Raw genomic sequence first — 19,747 nt, 5'->3', positions numbered from 1 at the left:
GTGTGTGTGTTTATATATATATATATATATATATATATATATATCTATCTATCTATCTATATATATATATATATATATATATATATATATATATATATATATATATATATATATATATATATATATATATATATATATATATACAGTATCTATCTGTCTATTGCCAGACATCATAATCCCGTAAGGGGTGGCCGTTTGACTTTGAGTTACTTGTTTTACGGAGAGGGGCACTAACCCTCCACCAACCCACTTGTTGACACGTAGGGAGCACGTATGGTTTGGTTATATGGTTACCACCCAGCGTTGTAAATGATTTCTTGGCTTACAGGAAACCATTTGGCTTGTCACTCAATGTAAAGCCTCTGTAAAGGAAAGAAAAGCAATAAGAAGTGACAGGAAAGATGGGAGAAATAAGAAGAGAGGATGGCAGGCACAGAAAAAGAATGATAAAGACTAAGGAAGGAGTAGGCAGTACTACATCAAGTGAGTGGATGATGGTCTCCACCACCTACCCTACCACTACATATATATATATATATATATATATATATATATATATATATATATATATATATATATATATATATATCTGTTGCCAGACGCCATAATCCCACACGGGGTGGCCATTTGACTCTGAGTTATTTGTTTTACAGGGAGGGGCACTAACCCTCCACCAACCCACTTGTTGATACGTAGGGAGCACATATGGTTTGGTTATACGGTTACCACCCAGCGTTGTAAATGGTTTCTGAGAACTATATATTTAATCCAGTATAAAAATGGAATATCTAAATAACAATAAAAAATGACCGTTACAGCCAGTCCTCCCCCGACACGGTTTGCTGTAGCGCGATATTGCTCTAATGCAGCACGATCTTACGGAGGGAAATAAACATTCTAACACATGCACTGTTGGCGTAATGCAGAAATTTGAACCGGGCAGGCTGTGACGCAGTGTGAGTCGCGCAGCCTCAAAATACCTGACATCATCGCCCACCAATCACGCTTCGTCTTTCACGCTCTCCCAGCCACCCAGCCAATCAGGACCCCCCTACCTCCCTCCCGTCTCCCACATTCCCCTCTCGGCCCACTCCTACCCACATTATCCCCACCAACCTCGCTCTCACAGCCACCCAACCAATCAGGACCCCCCTACCTCCCTCCCATCTCCCACATTCCCGTCTCAGCCCACTGCTACCCATACCATCCTCCTCAGCCTGCCTTGTGTTCTTCCCTCTACCTCATCTCCAGCGATGTGGCTGCTCTTCTCCTCACATATGGTCTATCTATCTATCTATAGCCCGACGCCCTAATCCCGCAAAGGGTGGCCGCAGACAAAACGCCTCCAAGTCTCTCTGTCACCCACCATTTGACTACCCTCCCCCTAACTCACCCCCCCCTCCCTCATATACCTCTCAACTAAATCCCTCCACTCCATCCCTCACATATGGTACAAGTAAAAAAGGTCCTATTGACATAATGTATTTTTGATAACCATAGTAATGTTTTTAGGATATTTAAATTGGGGGTATAAACAAGGGGGGGGGGAGAACTGGACTTCGAGCAGGGGTGTGGGAGGAAATAGGGTTTTTCAAGAGTCCTTCTAACATGATATTTGCCTAACGTGTGGTTGGTGTGGAAGCAAATGCCTGTGTTAGGGGAGGCCTGACTGTACAAGGGACACTTAAATAAAAAATAATAATAATAATAACCAAAAAAAAAAAAGACAAAAATGAAAACCATATACGGTGTATCAAAATTTGAAAAAAGACATTAAAAAAAAAAAAAAGATAAAAGGCTGGCATTTAAATAACCAAAAAATAGCTGATACAAAAGACATTAAATACAAAAAAATAACTGACACAAAACTGAAAACCATATATATTAAAACTTCCATAAAAAACGGGACATTTGAATTACCAGGCAAAGAAAATGTTCTGCTATATCAGTGAATGTGGATGTGAATTTGAAGTGAGCAAAGAAAATGTGGAATTTGAATGAAGATTTGAAGCTACAGGAGGAACAGGAAATATAAAAAGACTCTGTTCTCTCCTTTCCTTGTCCTTCTTAGCAAAAAAAAGTTACAATGGATTTTCAACTTCAAATAACCGTAAAAAATAACTGACATAAAACCAAAAAAACATATATATTAAAATTTGTATAAAAAATGAGACAGGGATATTGTTAGGCAGAAAATGTGGGATCTGAAAGCAGTATTCTTGTGTGTTAGGAAGCGCTCGAACACCTTTTCCTAAGTGATTTATTCTGGTTATTACACCTTACTGTTCTCCTCTGCATATATATATCTCATCTCATCAGCCGTTTGAGTGTCCACTGCAGGACCGGCCTATCCCGACCGAAGTGGGGACGATACAGCCAATGTATCTCTACCAAGTGGCTTAGGCTGTCTGGTAGAGATTGTATGTAGGGTGAGAAGTGCGCGTAAGTCTAATTGTAGTGTTAGAGTGGCTTTGGATGTGCTTGTAGTCTGTGAACCAAGTGTCATCGGTCGGTGCAAAGCCGACTGGATGCAAGCATACTTTATAGTATGCGACACTGGTTCAACCACAGCACCTCTTGTGCCCGTCAATGCAGTACATGGCCTGAAGAACGCTCCCAAAGTTTATTACCCTGGCTGGGCGCGAACCCTCGTTCTTCAGTGTATGAAAACTTACATTATATATATATATATATATATATATATATATATATATATATATATATATATATATATATATATATATATATATGGTGCCTGGTGTTTTAATGGATAATTACGGTGCTCCAGTTGGATTGAGCCGGTGAAGGTTTATATCCAAGGAATGGTTGGGGTTTATTGCTCACGTAATGCCACTCAGGGATGAGTGAGGCTGGTCACTCTTATCTTAAATGCCAGGATCAACTCGCTTAGCCCCGGGCTCCTACGCTCCCCATGGGGCAGTGTAAGACTGGATGATGGATGGATGGATTGATGGATATATATATATATATATATATATATATATATATATATATATATATATATATATATATATATATATATATATATATATATATATATATGTATCGTGCCACCGCTAGCACCAAATTTATGTGTCAGTTTAGCTGCTAATTCCACCGGATCCACCAATTTGTGTAGCCGTTATATGGAATAGCACAGCTGACTACCTATTATGTGTTCTGCTGTTATAGTATAACTAGACCACCGTGTTGGAGATCGACGACACTATCTGTAGTACATGTCAGCCACTCGCCGTCGCTGCCCGACACTTTCCACCAAAGGTCCTCTGCCACTAGAAGGTGAAAGCTGGTCTGTTACATTAAGTGGTAGCGTAAGGTGACAGTAATGAGCAGATTAAATCTCTCTTTATTGGGCACACAATAATATAACTGCGACCCGAGAGATATGTAAGAGCGATACCACCTCCCTTGATAACTATATGACTTCTTCTGACGCTGTACGCTCACCGTGCCGAGTTGGGCGCGGTGCTGAGGTCAGCTAAAATTGAGGTGCCAAGCATTTACATATACTCTGGGCTTATGCAAAAAATAGAGATAAATGACAACTCTACTAGCACATTATACACCTCTATAGAATGGTATTAAGTACATTCACATATACCAACATAATAAATGGTTCCCCAGGACTTTACACTTACGCACAATTCAGATATCTTTTCACTTCTCCTAACCTTCATTTTATAATTGAAACAGGGTGGCACTTGTGGTCTGCCATCCACCTTCTTCCTATACCACAGCTAACAGCGAAATGATGTTTGGTTGTTCATCATTCACACTTCATTACACACTGTTAATTATGACTAAACAGCTTTGAAAATTATTATGTAAAATGTGTGATACTACAGCTTCTTATGGAAAAAGATGTTGACACCAGAACATCGCTCGGCCACACCATTGACGTCCTCGTCGACACTGTTGTCCTAACTACCGTGTAGCCTAACCAGAGTGTAGGGTAGCTAACTATTCAGGAACATCCACTTGCAATCCGCGAGTACGGACACGTGGTCTCAGTGGGTTCCTTAACTGGCGCATTAAATAGTAGCCTAAACCACAAACACAGGACAAGACCACAATAAGTAGAAGACCAATGCCAGGACCAAATTAGGAAGGAGAAAGGTATGAAGGAAGATAGGACAGTACATAGGGCTCTAAATCAGTCCTGTTCAGGTGGGAGAGGAAGGTAAGCTCCTTTAATACATGAGACAGCCTATTCACATTCAAGGAAGTAACATTGAATGAAGGTAAAAAGGGTCGTAACTGGGATGAGAAGTTCACTGACAAAGCTAGATGATGCTTGCTAGGCAGAACTGCTATCTCTTTACTGTGTAACTCACAAAAATCAGGTGCAACATTGTACCCCTTTACTGTAAGGAATTGATTCTGTGAGGCACAAGTCACAGTTACGTCCTCTGTCTCAGGAAAGTAAAAGTACTGTTTCGCATGAATGTGAGCATGGAAAACTGACTTCAAGTGAATGGGTTGGAAGGTGCAACGTTGCAGAGCAGAGGAAGTATTTGTGTCCAACAAGGCCATCTTACACTCCTCTACCTTTAATGGTACGAGGACAAAATGGAAAGCAGGACATACATGGAGATCAAGAAATGAGGCCTTACATTTCCCAAATTCATCCACAGTCGTTTCTGCTACATATTTCTTGTCATCTGAGACAACCAGCACCTCTGGACCCTCTTCAATAACAATAAGTGTATTATTAGCAGTAGCAAAAAGGAAGGAAATGAACCGCCATGCCTGGTACGTTACAGCATTCCTCATAGGTACCAATATCAGGATGCCTTCATGGGTCAACTGGGCCTCTAACAATGGGTAATAATATTCCAGTTGACTCAGATCAAAGAGTGGCATAAGTCCATGCTTCTACATAGCTATATCAAGTGCATTTGTTAGTATATTAGTAGGAAGCAATAAAGCATTAACCCTGTTCAAACTTGCATCGATTAAGCTGTCCACCATATTGGCTGCATGCTTCTCCAAAGCAGTGGTTGACTCGTCGAGAGCAAGTAAGTACTTAGCGAATAACACCAAGTTAGCTAGGGTTGGTAGGTTAATTTGGATGTTGTTCACAAGCTCTACTAGATGGTTGACAGTCCTAATTATCTCGTTAGCTTTGTTAGTGAACTCATCTAACTGTTTATACACATGCATGATTAATCTATTATTGGCTTTAGCGGCCAGTGTCAAGTCATGCATCTGTCTACCCAATTGCACTACGTCTTTATCTAATGCCGTATCAAAGAGTTGTTGAGACAGGATTCCTAGAAAATCCACAAGTCCTCTCTTAGTACGTGCATGGACATGCTTGGAAAGATCAGAGTGTACGTTAGGTAAAGCGACATGCAAGTTAGTGAGCCTGTCGGTTAGCCTGTCTATATGCCTAGTCTGAAGCTCAACAATTCCATGCAAGGTTCGTTCCAAAGTTTCAGTGTCAGAGTTCGTCAGTCATGGGTTTCAATTAAACATCTTTCCCACTTCCAACAATTGCTGTCTGAGATTCGACAAGCCTTTGGAGACCTCCTTGACAATATCTGGTGTTTGGAGATAGCCTTCCATTGGATAGTAGACGCATACTGCATCTTCCACCACCATGACTTCTCCAAGTGGGCTCTTCAGTGCTCCTGGCATTAACGCAGTCGTGTCCGTGTCTGACGTCGTTCCATAGGTCCATCCCAAGCAACGCACAAGGAGTATGAGCCACAGCCACATTTTTTTTCTCCAAGAGAAGATACTCCCTTAATCACTCTTGTTGTGGGATCGTAGCTTGCTGCGATACTCTTGGTTAGGGACAGGTACGGACGACGACATAGTCTGAGACGAAGACAGAAGGGCAACACATCACACGAATGGTTAATTAGGCCTAGCTCTTGACTTACTAGTTTGATCCTATCAGCATGTACTACCTCCTGAGTTCCATTAGCTTCATCCTTTATAAGTATTTCCACGTACTCGATCCACAACGGTATATGGTCCGCGGAACTTAGGTCTGAGCTTGGAAATTCTCTCAGGGTTGTGGATCATGACCTTCTGGCCTGCCTGTAACGTCTTTTCTTGACTACCTTTGTGTTGTTTCGCCATCATCTCCGCTCTTGAGGCTTTTAATCTTTTCCGTACTTCACTGTGTATACGTTGGAATTTCAACAACTGTACCTTTGCGTAGTCTTCTTCATTGTATACTGGAATAGGAGGTCCAGCCGACAAATCGTAGGATAACACTTTCTCTTCTCCATAAAGGATATAATGAGGAGACTTCCTAGTTGATGAATTTTCTGAGGAGTTGATGGTCGCCGCTACATGTGATAACCAGTCTTCCCAGTTATCCTCTTGATTTGAGGTTATTACTGGTCTCAAGACTTCCAGTATCTTCCTGTTTGTCCTCTCCACCAGGCCATTGCTCTTAGGACTGTAAGGCGTTACAAAAACTTGCTTTACTCCATACATATGACAGATTTCTTGTAACACCTGGTTACGAAATTCACTGCCATTATCGCTGAGCAATACCTTAGGTGTAGAGTATGGACAAATCACTGAAGTCACAAAAGCGTGCGCCACCTCCTCTGCAGTTTTCGTCTGTAAAGGTGCTAAAACAGTGAATCGTGAGAAATGGTCCACTGCCACCAGTACATAACTCGAACCTTGATGACTTCTTGGCAACGCTAAGAGATCAATGGAGACTGTATCCCAGGGTTTTTCCGGTAGAGGATACTCTAAGATGGGAGTCGGAAGTCCCGTCATTCCTCGTATTTCCGCGCATTTGACACATTGACTGACGTGGGCTTCTATGTCCTTCCTCATGGTCAGCCAATAGTATTTCTTTCTCGCTCACATATGCATCTATCGCGTCCGGGATGACTCGCTTGAGATATGTCATGAACTAACTGTAGCACGGCTTGCTGTAAGGTAGCAGGAACAACTAACTGATATAGTGTCCTTCCCTGGGGGTTGCTTATACAAAAGACCCTGTTGAAGATGGAAGTGAGTCATCGGTACTGGGAGTTCAGGTAGACAAGTCTCGTCGCCAGACTCCAAGGCATAGATGACTTGAGACCACATCGCATCCTTACATTGTTCTGCTTTTACCATGTCTGAGGAATACTCAGCAAGAGCAACATCCTCGGCTATGGTAGCAGCAATGTTTCTACTCAGCGCGTCGGCTACGACATTTTGGCAGCCTGGTAAATATCTGACCTCTGGATCAAACTCCATTACCTTGCTAAACCAACGCGCAACCTTACCGTGCAAGTTCTTTCCGTTAAATAAGTCACGTATGGGTGCATGGTCAGTTAAAACAATTATCCGGTAGCCAAAGATAATATCCTGGAAATATCCTAACGCCCAGATGACTGCTAAGGTTTCCAAATGTGTCGTCGAATAGTTCTCTCTGGGGGTCTTAGTGCCCTACTAGCATACGCTATGGTATGTGTCTTACCTTTCTCATCCTTCTGCTGTAACACCACTTCCAGACCCAAACCTGAGGCGTCCATGCACAGATAGAAAGGTTGAGTATAGTCAGGGAACGCTAATACGAGTGCTTCTGACATGGCTTGTTTGAGCTCGTTGAAGCTTTTCTCTTCCAAGGGTCCCCATTTCCATGCAGCATCCTTCTTAAGTAGCGTCGTTAAAGGTGATGCTATGATGGCATATCTGTGGACAAAACTCCTATAAAAGCCAGTGAGGCCTAGGAACGATCTTATCTGATCCTTGTTCTGTGGTGTAGGAAAATTTAACATTGGCCTTACCTTGTCCGGCACAGTCTTGATGCCATTACCATCAACGAGGTGTCCTAAAAATCTAATACTGGACTTCAAAAATTCACACTTTGACAGCTTGATTTTCAGACCTGCGGATCTCAAGGTTTCCATCACTCGTCTTAACTTGTTAAAATGACTGTTAACGTTGTTACTCACGATGATTAGGTCATCTAGATACGCTAAGACGTCTTGCCCTAACATCTCACCAAACAATTGGTTTATCACCCGCTGAAATGTTCAAGGAGCATTACTCAGTCCAAAAGACATCCGGAGAAATTCAAAGTGCCCACGGTGAGTGCTAAAAGCAGTAATGGGACGCGACTCTTTGGTCAGCTCCATCTGCCAATACCCTGACGCTAGATCCAGATAAGTAAACACAGTATTTCCCTTACCTAATGATTGAAGTAAGTCTCGCAGATGCGGAATCAGGTAACGATCCGGTACAGTTACTTTGTTCACTTGCCAAAAATCCACAACAGGTCTCACACCACCATCCTTCTTAGGCACCAGAAAGAGTGGTGCATTCCAAGGTGAGGAGGAAGGCTGGATAACTTCATCATGAAGCATCCTTTCAACTTCCACATCCACTGCTTCCCTTTGGCTGTGCAGTAGAGGTAGAGGGTATGCGTGCACATAAACTGAATTTGTACCAGGGCACAAACCAATATGATGCTTCACCCTATCCGTCCTACCCAGTGCTTCTCCTGGAAGTGCTACTACGTCGGAAAATTATCTAAGGAGGGCTAGGAGTCGCGTTTTATGGTCTACATTATCAGTGACCTTCACATATTGCTCCAGCTGTTTTTCCTTAGCCAGACGTACGGGTTCTGACTGAGTCGTTGCTTGAGATGTAACTACAGGAGAGATCACCGGCACGTCATCGACTTCCTTTATGGGGGCACCATAGCACATCAAGTCGCCTATATAACAGCCATCTCTGAGCTTAACTGCGCCACCACTCATATTTGCGGTGAAGAGGGGCGTCTTCTGGTTTTGCCCAACGCTAGTCAGAGTCGATTCCAGCGACAATGCCTTATGTTTTACAGTCTCGGTTAAGCATGCTACATCAATTCCCACCGACACGTCAGGTACTCAGACAGGAATTTTACAGACAGTTCGACTGGGTAAGTGGTGATTACCACTCACTATAGCCCTGACTTTCTCCCAGTCCATACCCTCCACTTTGTGTGCATCCGGGGACTCCCTTGACGCTTCACTTGTTGGGGTCACAACTGGTTGAACGGCTCCTGACTGGATGCCAGTTCCAGTTTCTGTCGCTGAGGGATTAAGGCATACAAACTCTTTCCCATTAAAGGAAATGGAATGTCTTTGAGGGTGTATTACTATGTCATACTCCTCCATGGTTTCAAAGCCCAACAGCCCATCAGCTGGCAGAGGAAAATCCTCAACCACATAAAATGTAGCAAGTAACACAGGAGATCGTTTATCTGCCCTCAATGTCAATGGCACCTGGCTTACAATCTTCATTCTACTCCCTGTCACACCTGTCAACATTACATCAGGTGCTGATAATGTCCAGTTTGTTAGAGGCATTTCACTTTTAAGTCTTTCCAGTGCTTTACTAGAAATAATGTTTGTACATGCCCCTGTATCTACGATCAGGGACACTTGGCCTTTCCCTATGATCCAAGGAATAGATAATAAGTCCACCTTAGTAATAGCTGCCACACACGCATCAGTGGATTGTACTATTTTAATTACTTTTGCGTGCGGCCCTGAGCTTCCCCCGAACTAGCTTGGTTCCCTAGTTTCTTCCTCTTTTCAAGGGGCAATAGTCCATTTCATGAGGACAATGCCCTTGTATGGTACAGGTATCTGCCACAAAGGAGGAGGGTTAGTCTGACTTTGCACGCCGATATTGTTAGTCATGCCCCAGGTATTTGGATAAGGGCCCTGGGTTTGCATGCCAATATTAGTATTCATGCCTCATTGATTTGGATTCTGGGTTTGCATGCCAATATCATCTGTGTTTATACCCCATGCATTTGAATAAAGAACAGAAAATAAATTCTGTCCAAAACCTTGTAGTGTACTGAAAACATCTGAAGTATTAACAGGTATGTGAGTGGTTGTAGTACTATCAGTAATGACTGGATTTTGCATATCCTGAGTGACCAAAGGTACTGTTGTAGTCTCAGCTTCCACAGTCTCCTCACTAGGAATACCCTCATTAGCAAGACTAGTGGCCATTTTGGATCTAACTGATTGCTCTGGGACTGTTGAATAAGTATGACCAGAACGCAAATGCAAAGCGTTCAAATCCTCATCCAGTCTTTCAGAAATATCCTCATCACCTTGATCCTCAATATGTCCTTCACTCATTTTAAATGTCTGAGCACTTTTATTTAATGTATCAACCCACTCATAAAATTCTGAGTCTAGTGGGGTTGGCTGATCTCTATTTCCCCTAATTCTACGTCCACACTTTTTCACTGCATCCATCTAACCTTTGCCAGTATTATTCCCCTCCCAGTTACAGGAAGATAAACTGACAAAAAAAAAAAAAAAAAGGATAGTTACAGTGACAGAGAACGGGACACATATAAAATACACAGAAAGTATATTTATTACAAGGGAATTCTGAGAAACCTTTATTTCCACACATTAACTAACTAACGTGTGTTGATTCAAGTGTGTGTGTGTGTGGATTACTAATGCATGGACACTACCTAGATATGAAAGTCCAGGATGATGTTCCACATTCCGCATTCCACACACTACCAGACTCCTCCAACCATACACGGCAGCCCACGCGCTGTGGGAGTTAGCAGCACGCCAGGCAGTGACGCCACACGACGCACCACACACGATCGTGGCACCATACAGCCCGCACTCGCTTCCCCTCGGCTCGCCTTGGCCGTCTGTGCCTCTGGAGTTGCTAGAAGTCACTGGTTGACCCACTCCTCACCGCACTGGCTTGATCTCTCCTTATCTCGCCTCTCACACACGAGAGCGAGATTCTTGCCAGTTTGCGTTTGAAGATGGAGATATCTCGCACACCACAGGGCGAGATAAGTGCCAGTTTGTGCTTAAGATAGGAATCTCGCACTGGCAGAATAATGGGAGGAATTAATATTCACCACTCCAGTTTATCTGCTCCACTTAACTCACTGGTAATTAGTCCCCTTACAACAGTAGAGTAAGATTTTCTGTTGCACCTTCAGGAACGAGCGATTGCAATGGTTACTGGTTCACAGCATAAATCCCTTTAGCACTTGTATCGTATCCCAGCACTGAGCACCAAATTTATGTATCGTACCACCGCTAGCACCAAATATCGTGCCACCGCTAGCACCAAATTTATGTGTCAGTTTAGCTGCTAATTCCACCGGATCCACCAATTTGTGTAGCCGTTACATGGAATAGCACAGCTGACTACATATTATGTGTTCTGCTGTTATAGTATAACTAGACCACCATGTTGGAGATCGACGACACTGTCTGTAGTACACGTCAGCCACTCGCCGTCACTGCCCGACACTTTCCACCAAAGGTCCTCTGCCACTAGAAGGTGGAAGCTGGTCTGTTACATTAAGTGGTAGCGTAAGGTGACAGAAATGAGCAGATTAAATCTCTCTTTATTGGGCACACAATAATATAACTGCGACCCGAGAGATATGTAAGAGCGATACCACCTCCCTTGATAACTATATGACTTCTTCTGACGCTGTACGCTCACCGTGCCGAGTTGGGCGCGGTGCTGAGGTCAGCTAAAAGTGAGGTGCCAAGCATTTACATATACTCTGGGCTTATGCAAAAAGTAGAGATAAATGACAACTCTACTAGCACATTATACACCTCTATAGAATGGTATTAAGTACATTCACATATACCAACATAATAAATGGTTCCCCAGGACTTTACACTTACGCACAATTCAGATATCTTTTCACTTCTCCTAACCTTCATTTTATAATTGAAACAGGGTGGCACTTGTGGTCTGCCATCCACCTTCTTCCTATACCACAGCTAACAGCGAAATGATATTTGGTTGTTCATCATTCACACTTCATTACACACTGTTAATTATGACTAAACAGCTTTAAAAATTATTATGTAAAATGTGTGATACTACAGCTTCTTATGGAAAAAGATGTTGACACCAGAACATTAAAAATATATATATATATATATATATATATATATATATATATATATATATATATATAATATAATATAATATAATATATATATATATATATATATATATATATATATATATATATATATATATATATATAGTGTCCCGGAAAGCCCTCTCTTGGTCGAACCAACTCTAGTATTTAATTACATCTAATGATGAAAGATTCTCATCAGCTGAATGAGCACAGGAGCTGAGAGTATTAATTTTCTCCATCATTTAATTCGTTTTTTTTTTTTTTCATCTCCCTCATCCTATCTTTATTATAGCCACCCTATCCTTAGCTGAGTAAAAATGAACAAAATGATGATGATGATGATGGTCACCTGTTTTCCCCTTTGGTGTGACTCAGGACTTGTGCGACGCGCCGAGGCACAAGTGTGAGGAAAGCGGTGAGTGCCTCTCCAGCAACAAGGTGTGTGACGGAGTGGCGGACTGCCAGGACAACAGTGACGAGGCTGACTGTGGCACCCCTGAACCAGAACCCGAGCCGCCTATGGGGGTAAGGCATCAGTAACCTCATTAGTTCCATCACGTATATTGTTGTTACGTTCTAGCAACATCCAGTCGATTTAATTCAGCTTATGGGAGAGTTTCCGGACTATAGGGATTAGATATTGCCTTCAATTAATCATTCACTGTTAAAGATTCTTCCCATCCATCGTTTAATCCCTTTTTTTTTCTTCTTCTTCTTTTTACCCATCAGAAGCAAGGAGGTCCGGGACTAGGCTACTCAGTTCCGACATTTCAGAGGCTGAAGAGCCCCTTCCTAGACTGAAAAGAAAAAGCCTGGTAATGGAAAGAATATAGTTAAAAATACGTCACTTTACACGCTTCTAATTTCTTTCCCTGATGCCGGCTAGATCTGCCCTAAAGAGTTTTTTTCTGAAACTTTCGTAGAATGAACTTTATCTCACAAGGATCCGTTATCTGCAGAGAGTTCCACATTAACCCATTTGCGCCCAGTGTCCTCGGTACAGGACGGAACTGAGCATTTTTTATAGTTAATAAAGAAGGGAACCCCTGGGTAGGAACCTACGAGCTTCGCGACTGTGAGTCGATAGGCGGAGGGCAGTAAGCTCTGTACCCTTCCAGCGCAATTCCTCACACAGGAACCAAGGAGCTAAAGGGTTAATATCAGATCCATGAAGTTCTTCAGGAACTATGATTCAGTACGGGCATATGTGTGCAATACTTACTAAAGCAAGAGTATCTTCGGCCAATGTGTTTTCCACCAGCATATTTCCTTAGACCTCCAAGTCAAAGGACAGTTCCGATCGGCATAACTTACCATTAAAATAATAAAAATTACCTGCACTAGAATAATAATCTGGTAAATTCTGCATGACAGAGTCGCTGACAATATTAAGGTCTGGTCCACGGCATTGAAACTTCATCTAAGAAAATAAGCTCTATAGCTTCTTTAGACATGGCCTTCAAGATATCTGACACAGCAGGATTTTTCAAAGTCAGTACTGAATTCTAGTGCTACTTAAAATGTATTAGGCCCTGATTGTAAAGTCAACCAATTTGGTTGTTCTGTTAGTATCATAAGCTCTCCATTTCCTTCTGTATCACTTCACTTTACTTGTTTTGATTCCTGGTACACTTTGCGTGAATAGAAACTTTACGGTTAGAATAGAGAGGTAAAGGGGAGGAGGTATCCGCACTGCGGAGACACCCCTCCTCCATCCCTCCCTTCCTCTTGTCGGAGAGTTTAAGAGGGGAAAAAGGGAAGAAGGCGCACCGCAGCAACATTCCTCTCCCACTTTTCCCCTCACCTTCCACCTCTTTCTGCTGAACATATTCTTTCCACTGTCCTGCCTCTCTACTTCTTCCTCTGGGATATCACCATCCACACTAACAAAGCCCGTACTAAAATACAGACTTTTTAGTACGAATAGCCCATTGTTGATATGATAGGCATTTTAGTATACTAAAGGTGACACAGCCCCACCTTCCGGCTCCCACCCTGCTGCAAGAATTGGCTTATTAATTGGCAAGTCAAGGAGGCACATAGCCAGCTACAAGCTCCTGACCGCTTTATCTCCAAAGGGAGCTGTGGAAAGATTAGCATACAACCCTGCCAGATGTTAGGTACAGTGCCGAACCTCTGTCTTTACATTTCACAGAGCTAGTTGTTACCAAGTAATTGTTATCTAGATGATTGCAATATAGCCCCTGAAGATTGCCTAGGCAGGATGGAACTCAACCAACAACACCACAATAGCACACCCGTATCAAAAATAATTTTTTTAATACTTCAGAGATTATAATATCCGTGACTGATATCTAAACCAGTGTATTGAGAAACTGAACAATCTTGTTCGTCCACTTCAAATTCTTTTGTAATGAAAGAAAAGCATTCGAGAGCCGAATGCTAATCGCCCTCCAGAATATGCTTTTGGCCAAGTCCAAAACTTAGGCCATATCTTGATCCCCTGAAGGTTTCATGTTGATAGCTCAAGCCGTTCGTGAGACGTAATGGTGCTAAAGTCGGGCGATAAAAACTAGCTGACCTTTGGCAGCCATTTTGGTGACCTTGACCTTGACCCCGAGTGCCCATGTTTGAATTCGGGCAAGATTTTGGCCATATCTTGATACCTTGAAGATTTCATGTTGATACCTCAGGACATTCATGAGATATAATGGGAACACACACACACACACACACACACACACACACAATATAGGACGACAAAAACATTATCGCTCCGCCTTCTAAAGGCGGCCGATAATAAAAAAATTATATAAGAATTACTCCCTCGGGTTGAAGAGTTAAAAGCACGCTGAGCCTGCCAGTGTGTCTTTTTATGCTAAAATAATATCAGGGCTCAAATGACGAGCAGTCCACTTTGAGAAGCTTGAACGCATTTCACTTGGAAGGCTGAAGGTTGTTGGCAGGACGGCAAACTGACAAAAATAGGAGTATTCCAGACTCTACCGGCTTTTTCTTATAGTATGAAAACGATAATATAACTCTAGCATCAGTAAGCTGGGGAGAAAGGAGATAAGAGTGTGTGGATAAACGGGTGCTGCGTGCCAGCCTGTAAGAGGTAGGCATGGAAGCAGAAAGTGAGAAATCGGCTAGTGCATTGGTCAGAACATCCAGGCGACAACTGAATTTGATTCTAGGGCTCTCAGACTCATGGACAAGATCTGGTTCCTAGTTGTTACCCAGCAGCACAAGCGGGTAACTGGATAAAGTATTGACTGTTGTGACGCGTATTCTAGAGAAAGATTAGGAATTAGCAAAAACTTACTGCATTATGACCCTCGTGTCGTCGATAGGCATCAGTCTAAGAGGTCAGAGTAAGTGTCTAGTGTAAAAGTTATCACGGAGATAAACACAAGATAAATACAATATTGTGGAGAGAGAGAGAGAGAGAGAGAGAGAGAGAGAGAGAGAGAGAGAGAGAGAGAGAGAGAGAGAGAGAGAGAGTTTGTAGGTGTACGAGTACTGTGTGTGGGAATGCAGTTCCATTCGAGGGCACAAGTTATGACTGTGTGCATGACAGCATGTGTTTCCTCACACGCGTGTTTGCTTGTGTGTTTGGATTCTTCTGTTTGTTTGTCTGTCATTTATAGATACAACTCATTCATTCAGCATCATCTGAATTTTCCCCGCCTAGAACTGGGGTGAGGTATGAAAATTAAACAAATGAAGGGAAAGTACGGTAGTAGGAGAATTATCAACAGTATGGAAGTATGTGGCAAGACCCACCACCACCTTTTGTTGTATATACACTCTGTATACTTGTACAAAGCAAAAACATTTCAATCACTCAATACGCCCTGGAAAATGAGCCTCATTATCATTCACATCGTTCTATACTGAAATATTCACCACAGACTGTTCACATGGTGCTACATAGGCCTAACCAAAAATCTCATCACAAAATCTCCAGAAGAGAGAAGGTTATTGCAAGGAATATAATGATTTTGTTTGTATTTGTCTCTTTAGCTAATCCAAATACTTCTGAACAAGAAAAACATTAGCAAGATGTGCTCCTCTTCATATTAAAAATGTGTTTAGGTTCACCTACAACAGTAACGGGTTAATAATTAATTTGTTGGATCCTCTTTTTCGACCGCCTTCCTCCATCTCACGGACTTCTTTTTATCCTGGGCGGGATAATTTGATGCTGCAGGTTGTCGGAAACTTATTTTTAGATAGTAAATTAACCTAATCTGCCCTTCCATAAGAAACAGTAAAGATTTTATTTTTTATTTATTTATTTTTTTTTTTGAGGAATAGACTCCATTTGTGCACGGCGAAGTAATATTATCTGAACACTCTATAATCCCCTTTGGTTTGGTTAGGTAAGGTTACTTTAATATGTAAAAACACATTTCTAACGAACTGAAGCATCATACTCGTATTAGCTCACATAGGACAAAAATAAGCCGGTGAATAAGAATAACGTAACCGATTTAGCTTTAGCCATCTGAGACCAGGAAAACTAGTTTAGCCCGAGTGTAATCGTTGTCTGCGTAATTAATTCTACTGTACATGTTTCAGACGTGCAAGGAAACGGAATTCCAGTGTAAGGCCAGTGGGTTGTGCATCGACACTAAATGGAGGTGTGACGGTATTGCAGAGTGTGACGATGGCAGTGACGAGGCTGAGTGTATGGTAAGGAAGGGGATGTCACGCTTCCCCCACTCTTAACATGCATTACGAGTAACTGCTTCCACCAAGTTTCCCCTAAAAAATTTGGCATGAAACATATTTTCTTTGGTCAAAGGCTAGTTGCAGAAAACGAATAGCATTTTGGTAAACTCATATAACATTTTCATTCCTCACCATTTTTCGGTTATAATACACTATTTACATATTCCCATATAGAGACACAGCTGATATGAAATGAGCTCATATACATATTGGGTCGGTCCCGGAGCTTTTTTTTTTTTTTTTTTTTTGCTTAGGTCTTGTTTACTAGGCAGGGCTCTGAAGATCAAAGAAAATAGAGTGGAGGAATATGCTGTATATCTGTATCTAGCTAGTTTCATTAATCCCGGAGTCGTCTCCATGTTATTCTGTCCTCCGTCATGAGACAGCCCTCTCTCCTACTCATAACCTGCCCACTCATACTCCTATCCTCCCCATCCCTCCCATGTCGTCCCCAATCTTCCCTCCATTCGCATACACTCTGCCCGTCAATCTCTCATCTCCATTCACTCCACACGGTTGCACCATCCCAAGGTAGGCTACTGCTTTCCGCAGATCGACATAAACACTGCATCGCTTCTTCACATCATTAGCCTGTCTATCCACATAACTCCACTCTCAGTAATTGTTTCTTTCCAACAAAAATACATAGTATGAGGAGTTCATTTGATGAGTCTGTCATATACGGAATTTAGTATAAAAAATGAAACAAAAGCATTCGGAAACCGAATGCTAATCGCCTACCAAATATGTTGTTGGCTAAGATACAATCTACCTACAAAGTTTAAAGAAAATGCGCAAATCTCCACGGAATTCAGTCATTGCATGTCACCAAAACCTATCCATTTTTAACAATACAGTATATGACGGCTGGCATTCGGTCGTCTTTGATCAGTTCCTCACCAAACGTGATAGGCTTTTACACATCAACATAGCTATTTCCTGAAGGGTTGGTGAAAGTTCGTCCACAACTTTTCGAGATATTTTGGCAACCGATACACACACACACACACACACACACACACACACACACACACACACACACACACACTGACAAAAACTATATCGCCTCTCCATGCCGGAGGCAGACGATAACAAACCACAGTCTCATTAAAAAGTTCATGGCCTAACCTAAACTAACATTTAAAGTTACTTGGCGATATCAGTTTGGATCTTACATTCGTGGCCAGTGTAAAATTTGGCACAAACGGTAAAAGCACGATTTGGCAGTATATAATTGAACGGCAGTACGTCCCCCTCTATGCGTGGAATCACAGACCAGGAGCTTACTATTCCCTGCTTTATCACATCATTACTGGACAGTACTCAAAACAGTATGGGCCCCTTTATGTATCATTCTGAAACATGGACGAAACATTCAGATATATGGGGCACCCTGTGATTATTGATGCAGATACTGTCTTTAGTAATTATTAGGACACGAACTTGCATGAAACATCGCATACTGGATACTTTATTTCTGAGGCACAAGGTTAGTAGAATAATGTGTGTCTGCGGAACTCTCTCACGTTCACATCCGTCAGACATCATGGGGACGACATTTTGGGGGATGACTGTACAATGAGGAAAAAGAAAAAAAGTCCGGACTCCATGGCAATTATTAGGTTGATAGGTTGCCCTCCTTTAAGTTAAAAATGTAATAAATGCTGTTTATAACTGACACATTGGACAGGATTTGATTTTAGTATCTATAAAAATGTAAAAAAAAGAATAACGATGAACGCATTAATCTAAGTATTGAGTGAAGACTAACTGTAATTTATTGAAAGGAATTGTAATGCTATGTTTTTAAGGCGACTTCTCGTCGTAAAAACACGAGCACTGGAACGGGGTCCTTTTACTAGACCGGATGTAATGCACTAACAAAGGAACAGGGCATAAAAAGAGACAGTACACCGTATCACATCTATTGCTTAAGTTCTACTCGTTACAGTGTACATACAACAATATTTGGCACATAATAGAACAGAGATACAATATTACACTCGTTTACATAGCCTGATCCAATATATATTAATACGTGTCACAGGGCAGTCGTGGATATGCTTTACTGTTACTTAGATGGAATATCACTTCACTGTGGTTGTCAGTTTGGATTAATTATCGTGTCACTGGTGGATAATAATAAATGGGGGAGTCTCACTTTGGTTCACTGTGATCGGGAGTCTGTGGCGGAGATATTACTATAATAGAGGTAGGGTGCGGATGGCGACATTCGACACTGTCACCAAGTCGCGGGGGAACACTTCACTTGCCTTTCGGCTCACTCACGCACCTACCCCTAGTTCCACAGAAAACTCCCCGTTTCCTTCCTATAGAGGGGGACTGAACTGTTTAACGCTTGCACACGAATTTCTATGATACCACTGTTTAATATATCTTTTATTAGACACTGCCACTATTCATTGGATCACGGTCACTGTATTCAGGGTCACTGTCACTGTCACTGTTTTACCCTAGTTTCTTGGGTGGTTAAGTCACTGGTACTTACTGGCAGGGAGGCTCCCTTGTTTGGGGCCTCGACCTGAGGGGCGGCTCCTTCCTAGGGCCGCGCTGGTGGGGTGCAGGGAGGCCCTGTGGTCTGGGGGCCTCGACCTGATCGGGGGCCCTCGGGACTAGGGCCGAACAGCCGGAGGATTCGGGCCTGCTTCCTCTGCTTCCGGGGAGTGAGGGAGCCTGGGTCTCCGTCGTCGTGGACTGCGGTGGAAGGCCTGGGCGTCCTGGGACTGCGGGTGCTCAGGGGGAGAGGCGCCGTCAGGGCTGGGCTGCGGCAGCGTCTCCTGTAGGGCTCCGACAGGGCTAAGGAACGCCCGGGTGTGGGCGGTAAGTCCGCTATCGGGCCTTGCCACCACTCTAACGCCTCCTCTTGGCCAAGAAGCCTGGATGGCAACGAAGGGCTCCCCGAAGGGAAAGAGGCTAAAGGGAGACTCACGCTCTTCGTGGTTCCCTGAGCGTGTTCATAGGGCTGAGTTGGGGCTCTACTTCCCCTAGTGTGGACTTTGGCTGGAGCCGTGAACTTGCCCGGCGTGCGAGGGACACCTATAGGGTGATCGAGGTCGCCCTTTCGCCGAGGCAAGAGGCCGTCGACGTGGTGTTCCTCCCGCAGTA

General features: G+C 42.7%; 1 protein-coding gene across 1 annotated transcript in view; it reads left to right on the top strand.

The window, feature by feature from the left end:
* LOC145413683 (uncharacterized) overlaps positions 1–19,747 on the top strand; it is a 131,486-nt gene that overhangs the window by 38,945 nt on the left and 72,794 nt on the right. Inside the window, exons 13-14 of the mRNA XM_080283338.1 lie at positions 12,299–12,448; positions 16,469–16,582. Coding sequence (XP_080139464.1) covers positions 12,299–12,448; positions 16,469–16,582 — 264 coding nt within the window. The remainder of the gene's footprint in view (positions 1–12,298; positions 12,449–16,468; positions 16,583–19,747) is intronic.

This window comes from Coenobita brevimanus, chromosome 97 (assembly GCF_032717465.1).
Source record: "Coenobita brevimanus isolate Jiangsu-jjx chromosome 97, ASM3271746v2, whole genome shotgun sequence".
In the NCBI taxonomy this organism is placed as follows: domain Eukaryota; kingdom Metazoa; phylum Arthropoda; class Malacostraca; order Decapoda; family Coenobitidae; genus Coenobita; species Coenobita brevimanus.
This window is presented reverse-complemented; position numbering and strand designations above follow the sequence as displayed.